This window comes from Orcinus orca, chromosome 9, assembly GCF_937001465.1.
Source record: "Orcinus orca chromosome 9, mOrcOrc1.1, whole genome shotgun sequence".
In the NCBI taxonomy this organism is placed as follows: Eukaryota; Metazoa; Chordata; class Mammalia; order Artiodactyla; family Delphinidae; genus Orcinus; species Orcinus orca.
Window position 1 is genome coordinate 42,287,934 of NC_064567.1, and position 12,292 is coordinate 42,300,225.

Genomic DNA, 12,292 nt, shown 5'->3' on the forward strand with positions numbered 1-12,292 from the left:
TTCAGTACTTGTGGCACATAGGCTCAGTGGTTGTGGTTTGCAGGCTCTAGAGGGCAGGCTCAGTAGTTGCGGCGTTGCTCCACAGCATGTGGGATCTTCCCGGACCAGGGCTCGAACCCGTGTCCCCTGCATTGGCAGGCGAATTCTTAACCACTACGCCACCGGGAAGTCCCTCATCAGTTTTTTTGTGAATGCATGTTTCTCCATTTGTTTTCCTTTTGATCGATTACTTGATCCTAATATGGTTTTTGACAGTTTCGTCCAATTTCATAGTTGTTATTGAAAGAGGGGATTTACTAACTTCTTCCTCTGCCATATCTGGAAGTCCCCATATTCATTGATTTTTGCGTGTTGATCCAGCCTTATATTTCTCAGATAACCTCACTTGTTTACAATGTGTTAGTTTTTCTAAATATTGCTGGATTTGGTTGGCTAATATTTTTAAGGACTTTTGCTGATATTTATGGGGATATTAGTCTGTAGTTTTATTTTCTTGTAATGTTTTTGCCTGGTTTTAGTTTCAAGGTAATGCAGCCTTCCAGAATTATTGGGAAATGTTCAATCTCCTATTTTTAATGAGAATTTATATAGAATTGATACTATGTCTTCCTTAAAGGTTTGTTAGAATTTGACAGTGAAGCCCTCAGGATATGGAGTTTTGTTCATGGGAGATTTTTCTACTACAAATCCATTTTCTGTAGGAGTCTATTGGCATTTTATGTCTTTAGAGGAAACTCACCCATTTCATATATATCATCAAATTAAAAAAAATTATTGTAGAATTCAGTTAGCGAAAAATTCTTATTGAAATTTTTTGCATATATGTGAATTGTCTTTTATGCTCTTTAATTTTCCTTATTTGGATTTGATATTATATTAATCTATAAAGACCTGCTTTTTATTTTTTTGCTATTTTTTCTACTTTCTATTTATTATATTAATATTTTCAAAGTACCACTTCTTTAAAGTCTTCCTTGGTTTTCTTGTATTGCTCTTTGTAATTGAATTCTGTCACCCTCATTTCTTGTCTTCTCATTTCTTTGGGATTGTTCTGTAGCATTTTCTGATGCTTGACGGAAAGTGCTTGGCTCTTGTTTTCACCTCTCTTATTTTCTGATAAATGCATTTTAAATCTATAAATTTCCCTCTAAATAGTACTTTTTTGTGTGTCTTACAAATTAACTATTTTGCGACTTTCTTTTTAACCTAAAAAGTTTTATGTTATTTAGTTTCTAGCTGAAAGGATTTTTAAAGCCATTCCTAGTTACCATTTTCCAATTTTGCTGCATTTATGATTAGAAAAAAATAGTTTGCATTATATAAATTCATTGAGATTTATTGTGGCATAGGATGTGAACATTAAAAAAATCTTTACTTGTGTTTGAGGGTAACATATAGTCTCTCTTTGTGAAGTTTGTATTCTCTGTGAGCTTATTAATATTGTTCAGATTTTATGTTAACATTTATCTGCTTTTTCTACTTTAGAGGGAAATATTTAACATTTCCAATGAACACTTGTCAACTTTTTCTTCCTACAGAGCTTTTCAGTTGTTCTTCTATACGCTTTGAATCTATACTGTTAACTGCAAATTGCAAATATTATATGTTCATGATATGTATAACCTTGCTTTGCTGTTTGTTTTATCAGCATATAATGTCATTTTGTTGTCTTTTTTCATATATTTTTGTTTGAATTTAGTTTTGTGAGACATCACAGTAGCTAACCCAGATTTCTTTGGTTCATTTTATCTGGTATATCTTGTTCTCTTCGTCTGTTTTCAACCTTTCTGCAACCTTTCTGCGTACTTTTAAGTTTGTCTTTTGTAGACAATATGATATTGAATTTTTCCCCTTAAATCCAACTTGAGCATCTGTCCTTTAGTTAGTGAATTTAACCTCTTTACATTTATGGCAGTTATCATTATATTAGGACTTACTTCTTTCATTTTATTTGAGATTTTCCAAACATTTTACTTTCTTTTTAGATTCTTTTCCTTTTCAGTGGTTAGGTACTTTGTGTATTTTAGACCTATGTACTCTCCCTCCTATTGATTTCTTAAACTTATCAGAATACATTTCTTCCCCAGGAGACAGAGCATTTGAGATTCTTCAGCATATCCCATCACCCTTTATAGTTCCTACTCACTCCCTGACCCCCTACTTCATTTAGGTATCGTTTAGGGTTTTAGTCATGATGTGTTTCAGTTATAATTTATCCCCTTTTCTATGGTTCTTGCTCTTCTTGCTCTTTTAGACAATAATGAATTGAAAGTTTGGCAAATGTTTTCTCATTTGTTAAATGAAAACAATTCCAGCTTCCTCACATGGCTTCTTGTGGGAAGTAAGTTAGGTGATATAAGTGTGAGCACTTGGTGACATATGAAGAATTACACAGTTGCTGATTGTGAGGCAAAAGTGTGTTTTATTCCAAGGCCTGCCCATTTTCTACTTCTTTCAAAAAGTCTTTTCCAACCGCTTTTCAGAAATCTGAATTAACGTTTGCTTTGCTTTGCTCTATCACACGTTGTCCCTTTGTGATTGACAGATGCCTGTGTGTGTTACCAAGCCTACCGGATACTGTGTAGTGTATTTCACCAGGTTTAACACCTTGAGCAGGGAAAACCCAAGGGTAAAAACCTTTGGAATGTTGATGATGGAGCATGGATGGCAGGGTGTTGTTGGAGCTATCACTTGTCAGCAGTTGAAGGGGGACTGTGAAGTTGGAGAGTCCAGAAGTAGCCAGGTGTGGGAACAGCGAGCTCTGTCATGCAGTGGAAACTATTTTTAGGTACTATTAAGATTAAAATGCATTATTACAATATACGGCATAATCTAATGGTACCTCCCTTTATTCCTTACTAGGCTCATATTGGCAACTTATTAACATCAAAATTCTTCAGTTACAAGGATTTTGACACTTTACTGTATACCTGTGCAGCGGAGTTTGATTTTATGGAGAAGGAGGTAAGATGTGATTTCTCCTTTCTTTCCTTAGGTTTTGGTCCATTCATTTTTCATAAAGGGTGCTCCTGTTATTCAGACTCTTACCTCTGTGCTCTTATCTCAGTTTGAAGGAAAAGGAAAACCTGGCAGCTTAAAGGAAGATATTCCTATTTACATTAGTACAGCTTCCTGAAATATATGGTCTTTTCTTATTTTGATAATTTAGAAACATTCATTCAGTCTAGCAATAGTTTTTAGGATTGAGTAAAAACAGAGGCATTTCAAGTCGCCTCTTTTTAGGGATAGCATTAGTTCAGTGAAGCTCTCAAGCTTTTAAGTTTCCACTCACTTTGTGATTGTTTGTTTGAATGATCTCATTGCTTTGAAATATCATTGAGTATAAGTTTTTCATTCCAACAACATTTTGTTCCTAAAACTGTATTCAGGTGTTTAGAAGGAAACCAGAGAGTAGTTTAGTGGATAGTGAGACAGAAGTCTGCGATATTACTTGATGTTCTTGAACAAGTGACTCTCATTCTTGGAGTTGTAGCTTACTAGTTTCTGGTAGTATGCTACAGGTAGATATTGTGAGGACGAAAGGAGATACATAGGAAAGTACTTTGATATTTTAAGATATTTTATATTAAATACCATTTTGCAATACTTTATGAGCTAGTTTGGTTCAACAGACGTGTATATATATGCCTTTTTTTCACACCACCCATGTGGCCCCGATTTATGATGATATTTTATTATCTGTCAGACATTTTTCTTCAAAGCTGTGTGTGTGTATATATATGGAAGTGGCCAACAGTCCTCTGTTGACACATTCATTTTCCCCGATCCCCACTGGGTCAGCCCATGTGCTAAATTACAGACCAGTGGAGGAGAGTGCAGCACACAGCAGACTTTTACCAACCAGACATTCTGAGTTGAGCGTGTCCTGCAGATGTACTGTTTCCTCCAGTGACCTATCAGTCTTCATTTCCTGTGTTCTGGCAAATGGTTTTGATAAAAAGTGTACAAATGATAGTGTTGAACCTGCTGAAAGAAACTAAGGAAAAGTATCTTGCAAGGCTTTAAAATGCATGCTTAATAGCAGATCAAGCCTCTTTCAAGGAGGTGGTAAAGGAAGTAGAGTATAGACATCAACAGAGAAATTAGGACTCAGTGGAAATCCTTTAACATTATTGAGGATATACACACCTTTACAACCTGAGAGTATGAACCATCAGTTATGTGATAGAAGAAATTGTTTATTGAGGCATAAGATGCCTTCAGTCAATTTGAAGAAAATGGCAAAGCTGTGTCCAGCCTGCCATTCCTCATCTCCATAGGTACCTTCACAGGGACGATGCTGTAGAGACAGGGCACGGTGCCAGTTCAGAGAGGGCATCTCTTGTATGGTACGTCCGTATAGTGGGGAAGAGGGAAAAATTTAACATGATATCATACCGATATGGAAAGACACTTAAGATGTATAATGGGATGAGCAAAATGGTCCGATCTTATTGACCTATAATTAGCACACATAGAATAAAGTGTAAGAGACCAAAATTTTAACAGTTGTTTTTTTTTGGTGGAGAGATAATCAGTGATTAACTTTTTTTGTAATTTGAGTCTTCTAAATTTTCTATAATAATATTTTAATTGTATTTTGCTACTAAAAAAAAAGTTAAAACAGTGAGGGGGATCTTTGCTTTTTAGATATGAAAATGGAAAGCAATAGTATTTAAAGTACAAGGATACCAAAACAGGAACATTATGACCAAAAACAGACAATGCTGGATAGACCCATGTGTAGGTACTTAACTATGTTTATGTGTATGTACTTAGTATGACGTGAAGAGAGCACCACATAATATATCAATAAATTGTTAAAAGATGCATTGTTTCATGAATATTATTTGAAAAATTGAATTGGGGTGGGGAGTCAGCTTAAGGCCTTGTATCATATTATACACCAAACTTCATTTCAGTTAATGTGTTAAATATAAATGAAGCCTGAAAAATTAATCTGAGAAAAATTTGAATGAATATTAACTTCATTATTAATGAGCATAATACAAGTGCAAAACATATATGAGAATGATTAATAGATTTGTCTGCATGTAACTTAAAACATCTGTACATTAAATATTATAAAAATTAAAAAGGAAATGACTAACTGGGATGATTCTTGCAATAAATATAAAAAATGAAACTAGAGATTAATATAATTAGTATAGGAGCTTGTTCAAATCAATAAAAAAAAGTTACCAAGGGCTCTCACCCTTTCCCAGCACCAAAAACACATCCCCCCTCCCCCCTCCCCCCCAACATATGCAGAAATGAGCAAATGTGAACATACAATCCATCCGGGAGGAAATGCTGATAACTGATTAAAATGTGAAATTCATTGTCTCCTTTATTTTTTCTCCATTTTCTAGTTTTCACAATGAGCACATGTAACTTTTATGCTTAGAATAAAATCAACAATTACAAGAAATATTAAAATAAAAGAACTTACAGTTCTAATAGAACACACACATGTGCATACATCTCTCACTGTGTGGTTTGCATTTGTTCTGTGCATACCCTCTCTCTGGTGTATCTTTTGGCATTGAGGAAGTTTTATAATTTTGTTTCCTTTATATTAATACTTGTATATATTAACCTTAGTCCCTTCTATCGGTTTCCTCCTGAGAGTTATACTGAACTTAGCTAGTCGTTTCTTGCCCCATGCCTATTCCCACCCATTTCTAATTTATTGTAATACTATAATCAGTGAGATTATTTTACTTCTTATATACTCTCCCCCTTTTACCCCATTTTTAAGAGTCCCATTGTATCTTCATTGTCAGCACGTATAACCTTTCATACTCTTCTGTCACCTTTATATCCCCGTCATTGTCGTAGTTCTGTAGATCATTGTTTTTATTGTACACTATGAGTTGTAGGATCGAAGAACACATTTCTTGGCTGTGTGAAGATTACTCTCCAGTGGATTCCTCAGGAAGGGCTCATGGGAGCAGTAATCCCTGAATTTTTACATGCTCAAAATATTTTATCAGTGGCTTTTATGTGTGAAGGTCAGTTTGGCTAGATACAAAATCTTTGGCTCACCTATCTTTCCTTGAGAATCCTAAATAAATTACTCTACTATCTTCTGGTCTAAAGTGTTGCTATGAAAATCTGATGCTAATATGATTTTCTTTTTAAAAGAAATATTTAAAAAACACCTTTTAAATAAACTTTTGGAATATAATGTTAAAATTGTTTGAACTCCTTATTAAATTTTGTTAAATACTTTTAACACAATTTTGACATACTTCCTTTTTAAACTAAACATCTGTATCTTACTACTTATATTTATTGTTAACTGTTACTAGCAAATGTCTAACTTTTAAAATAATAAAATAATTTTAGGGGACTTCCTTGGTGGTCCAGTGGTTAAGACTGTGCTTCCACTGCAGGGGGCATGGGTTTGATCCCTGGTTGGGGAACTAAAATCCTGCATGCCATTCAGTGCGGCCAAAAAAGTAAATAAAATTTGAAAGTTTAGATCTATAAAAAAATAGTTTTAGTTATGACTTTTGTGTAGGTTAAAACATAACTTAAAAATTACAAAATAGAAATATATTTATTATTTTAAAATAATAGCATGCAAATGTTTATAAAGGTAAATAGTAAAATGAAAACATAAAAATTCTCTTTTTAATGGAATTTCTAACTCATGAAGAATGCATTTTGTATAATGAATTATGAAAATTACTTGTCTAATACAGAATAGTGAGAAAATTGGACTAAGGAGAGGGAAATCAGAAAATGCTACTTACTGTATACTTTGTAGAATTAAAATGTACCAGCATTTTTAATATGGTTGAAGCTAGATTTCTCTTTATAAACAGATTGGGGAAAGCATACATCATTTTGCTTAATGATGTAAGATTATTTGTCTGAGGGAAAGTGTTGGTAATAAGCAAATCAATTGCAATTTAGAAATTTCAAGCCCAGGATTGTTTAAGACTGTGATCTCAAATTATCGAGAGGTGTATAGAATTACAATGTGTGGGGCTTTTTTAATAAAAAAAATTTTTCTGTAGTTTTTTATCTGTTACCAAAGAAAACGTAAAAATGTTTTTATTCCTCTTATAAACATTAGTCATTTGTGTGTGTGTGTGTGTGTATCTGGAGATCATGGTTATGATTTTTATCCCAGATAAAATGCACAGTAAAGCTCATGCCATTTAAAGGAGTTCTGCTGACCCTAGGTGAATAATAAGTTATGCTCTCTAGTTAGAAAAGTAGTGTGCAAAAGTGAACAGTAGTCTTTCTAGTCATGTTTTACAAGTGTTTGGGAACTGTGTTTGTTAGTGTTTTCAACTCAACATTTTGGGCAAGTTCGTTTCTATGGAAATGCATGTTCATTTTTACAATGGGAGTCAGTGAGTAGATTGGACCCTAGATGGGTGAATGCTTATGTTTCTATACTAACATGTTTTAAAATTCACTTGGATCATGATTTGAAATTTCATTTGAAATCATCTTCTAACAAAACATCTCTTTGAATTTCAGACTCCACTGAGGTATACAAAGACATTATTGCTTCCAGTTGTTCTTGTCGTGTTTATTGCAATCATTAGAAAGGTAGGTCTATCACTTAAGAGCACTTTCTCATAATAGAACATTTTCTTATTTCTTCATTTCTTGTGTAGTTACATATACTAGGCTACATGTTAATCTAATACAATATTTTATATAGATTTATTGAAACACATTCTGTATTTTCTTACTAATAGCCTTTGATGAACATTTATAAGCCTTAAAAACATTGTGCTAGTTGCCAGCATAAAGTAGATCTAGGGAAAGGATGCTCAAGTTTTGATAGTCATGTATTTTGAAAGATAGGACCAGAGGAACCCTATTGACGCAGATACAATTGTTTTTGCTTATGTGAATTATTACTGATTCACTTTTAACTTTATGTAATATTTCTTTAAAATATTTAATATATGCCTTTCTAAGTCATTTGTGCAGTATTCATTAACTTCTGGATAGAGTTTATTATTAATCAAAAGGAAAAAATAGAATATTAACAGTGTATTACTAAACTTGATAAAAGACTCCCAACTTGACTTTGATAATGAAATTTTAAGTCCACATATAAATCAGGCCAGGGAAGTTCCAATCTTCAGTAAAGAGTGATGTAATAGTCCCTCTTTTCTTCTTTTAAGAGTTGGTGAACTCTGTAAGTACAGGTGTTTTAAGAGAATGAATTGGGGTTAGTCTGTAATCAAAATGATAGACCCTAAAAGTTTTCTGATTTGTAGCTATTATTTTTGTGTTAATACAGTGTCATATATTTGTAGAATATTCTGTACTATAATTATTATTTACATCATATATTTATAATCTCCCAAAACATTTCATATACCTTATTTCAATTGGTTCTTCAACAGCATTATGGGGTACACAGATATTATTATTATTTCCATTTTGACAAGTGCAAAATTATAAGGTCAGTGAGGTTATTACCAGCCTCACATCATGTCCGTTAAAAAAACAAGGGAAGAGTGAGAATCAGACTGTACCTTTACCCCCCCCCCATTGAGTGTTGGATAGTATTCAGCTTTGTAGTCTCACAGCTCTTTTTAAGTCTTGTCAGTTTATGGTTAGTCAATTTCTGCTGTATGCCAGGCTCTGTGCTCTTTGCTTCCTTTGTTTTCTTTATGTGGGTGGGCACCCAGTAGGTAATAAAAAAATACTAGATGTTGGCAATCCAGAGTGTATTAAAAAGATAGCAACCTGGATGGCTAGAGATGATGAAAATGACTAGATTGAGGTCAAAGAAAGTGGGATGTTTGATGTAAAGAAGAAAGACTTAAATGGAAAGAGGATAATTCTTTTCAAAGACTTAAAAGGCTACCACTTGGAAATAAGATTATACTCATTTTGGCTCCTTAATATTATGGCCAATTCTAAGAGTTAGGGCTTTTGACCAGCATTGATCTGGACTGATTAGGAAAGTGTTATAGGTTTAATCAGCAGCTAGGTGGTTCTTCCAAGGGCTGAATTAAAACCTATCAGGCAGTGTCACAGAGGACATCCACACTGGGGACAGGATTTCAGATTAGATGACCTCCCAGTGACTGCTAAATATGAAAACACAGTGTTTAGTTAGTTGTGCTTATCAGTCTCTGAGCCAGTTCTCCAGTTATGTGTGTGTATAATTAAGAAGAGGCATTGCCAACAACCTGGGCATGGTGGAATTCTCTTAAAGGTGAATCGGAAGCCAAAAGGTCAAGTTTCAAGACCCTTCTTAGTTGTTGTCCACCTTTAGGGAGATCATTTAATCCTTCTGAGCCTGTTGCTCATTTTTAAAATGAGGATACTAAAACTTATCTGAACAGGGTTGGATATAGATATGATGAAGTACTGTACAAATGTAAGATTTTGTTGTTGTAATTACTATTTTCTGAATTACTTCTTATCTCCATACTTCTGTATTTTTAAGTAAATAAAAGTTTGAAAGTTTAGAAGATACATTATTTGAAATTTTCTTTTTCCCAATACGGCTGTTATAAAATGTTTAAAAATCTATTTGCAGATTGTTAGTGACATGTGGGGTGTCTTAACTAAACAACAAACACATATAAGGTAAATATGCCATTAATGATTTTGTTACCTCCTCTGTTTATTAAGTAGTTATTTACAGTATATTAATTTTATAGTTACATGTTGTACACTCAACATTTGTTAATTGGTGTTTCAATTGTTGCCATCCCCCTTCTCCACTTTTCTCATTATTCCCCATTTATGTAGAGCTCAGCACATCACTTGTTCATTCCCCAAATCCCATCCAGTATGATCTGACTGTAGCCCTATACTAATCTATGCTTGAAGGATACAGCTTTGTGCTTCAGTTTGGCAGGGAAAACAAATTACTCTGTTGATGGTTTTAGGACCAACGGACAGCTTTTTGAGAGAAGAGCAGGGAAATGTAAAAGTGGACCCACACCTCATTTTTACATAAAATAAATTCCAGATGGAGCAAAGATTTAAATATAGAAAAAAAATGAAACTCCCAAATAAACCAAGAGATTATTTTTGTAATTTTAGGGTTAGAGATGCCTTGTTAAGTATGACACAAAGCCTATAAGCTAGAAAGAAAGGTTGACAAGGTTGACCAGATAAATTCTTTGGTTTGTTAAATACTGTAAGCACTGTTCAAAGAAAAATACAACTTGGAGAAAATAGTTGCAAATTATAACAAGGGCCTAATGACCATCATACATAAAGAACTGCTATAAATTAATAAGAAAAATACTAAAAACCCATTTGAAAAATGAGTGAAAGACTCAAATGGGCAATTGAGAAAAAAAAAAATTCCCATTTTCCCTTTTCCGCTACACTAATGTCCCACAGATCTCCTTTCTGCTCTTTGACCATGACAAGTAGTTTCCTGCCTCTGCAATTTTGCAGTGGTTGTACCCTAAGTCCGTAGTTGTGCCTCCTGCTTTCCGCAGCCTGGCTTGGCATGACTCACTCCTTTAATCCTTGCTTAAATGCCACCTCCTTCAAGAAGGCTTTCCTGACCATCATTTCTGAGTAGATCCCTTGTCTCCTTCCTTGTTATTCTCCACCATCACACCCTTTTTCTTTCTCTCGGCATTTGTCACCGTGTGTGCTTACATACTGATGTGTTGCCTGTGTCTCCTGAAGGGGGATGGGGTCATTTCTGTTCAGTTCAGTGGTTTATATGCAGTGCCTGGCACATAGGAAAGAATAGTAGTTGAGTGAGCAAAGACTTATGCATGACTTACAGATACATGAAAAAGTGCTCCGTCCCATGGTAAAGATAAAAGTGAAAGCCTTTTTACTTATCAAGTTTGTAAAAATTAATAATACCCAGTGCTTGCAAGCGTGGGAGGAAGTGGGTGGTAGGGCAGTTAGGCAATACAAGCAAAACATAAGGTGGGCCTGTCCTTTAACTCTGCAGTTTCACCAGTGCAAATGTGTCCCCTAGAAATGCTCACGGAAATGCAGAGGTGATGGTACAGAGATGCCCACTGTGGTGGTGTATGTAATGTGGAAAATGTGAACAACCAAAATATCCACTAGTGCGGGATTGATTTACTTATGACCCAGTCATAAAGTGGAATTTCTTTATAGAAATATTTCATCATACATCCTTGAATTAAAAAATTACAAGACATATACATGATGATTACACTTTTGTTTAAAATATAAAGATTTTGTATGTGTCTTTGTACATCGGAGGGATATGGAAGGATAAAACTTGTAACTGTTAGGAGCATGGGATTAGAGGATGGAGCAAAGGAAGTTTTAATTCTAATTTCATTCTTTTGTGGGATTTTTTTGGGGAGTAGAGATTATTGAATTTGTGTGTCTATATATTTTCTTTTATAACACACAGCCTTATCTATTGTTCTTTCACCTCACCAGTGATAAATTATTGCATGCACTCTTGAGACAATCCTTGTTCTCGTTTAGAAACAATTTACTGTAACTGTGCCCTTACTTCTACCTGATGCCTTTGAGGGCCAGGGAAAAGAAAAAAGCTTCTGGTATGTAATGCCAAAATTTCTCTTCAATTGAGATGAAGTTTTTTTAAGAGCTCAGAAGGGGACTACCGTTATAACGATACTATGCACCTTTGGAAGAGAAAGGTGGAACTTTTCACAGAAACAAAACAGTCTTTTCAATAATAACTCAACTATAGAAGTAACTATAGAAAAGCACTGAGCTTCACGGGGCTCTCAATTCAGGTAGGATCAGAGCTTTTTGGAAAGGAGAATGGCACATCGACATTTCATTTTGCATAAGTACCAAAGTCATGCCAATGTAAAAAGGGGAGAGGTAGGACATACATTTTAATTCTCAAGGTGTGAGTATCAGTATCTCCTTTATTCAGGGAGCTAGGGGATAAAGTAGGATAGAGACAGCATGATGAAGTAGAAAATATATTGACTCTGAAATCAGTCAATATATAGACCTGGCTTCGCCTCTTACTACCTCTGTAACCTGTTTTCCTTAGCTGCCAGTTAGGATAATAAATAGTTGTAAGTAGGATAATAAATAGTTGTAAGATCAGAGTTAATGGAATGTAATGATCATATTAACATTTTAGGTGCTCGGTAAATGGTAACTGATAATTTTTACTTGGCATGAAAGAAGAATAAAGGAGGATCCATTTCACTTCCTTCATTTGCCCAGTAATTTTACTGTTTGCTAACACATCAATATATTTGAAAGCAAGTCCTCAAATCAGATTGTGTGCTACCTAGATTGTGTGCTACCTATTCAATTAACCTACCTTAGGGGTTAATTGAATCATTTGCTCATT

At 34.4% G+C, this 12,292-nt stretch overlaps 1 protein-coding gene across 5 annotated transcripts in view; it reads left to right on the plus strand.

Annotated features, from left to right (window-relative positions):
- The window catches only part of DPY19L1 (dpy-19 like C-mannosyltransferase 1), a 95,943-nt gene that overhangs the window by 68,316 nt on the left and 15,335 nt on the right, over nt 1-12,292 (plus strand). For all 5 annotated transcript variants that reach the window (XM_033428298.2, XM_033428294.2, XM_033428295.2 and 2 more), the window contains 3 exons: nt 2,863-2,964; nt 7,501-7,572; nt 9,533-9,582. In XM_033428298.2, coding sequence (XP_033284189.1) covers nt 2,863-2,964; nt 7,501-7,572; nt 9,533-9,582 — 224 coding nt within the window. The remainder of the gene's footprint in view (nt 1-2,862; nt 2,965-7,500; nt 7,573-9,532; nt 9,583-12,292) is intronic.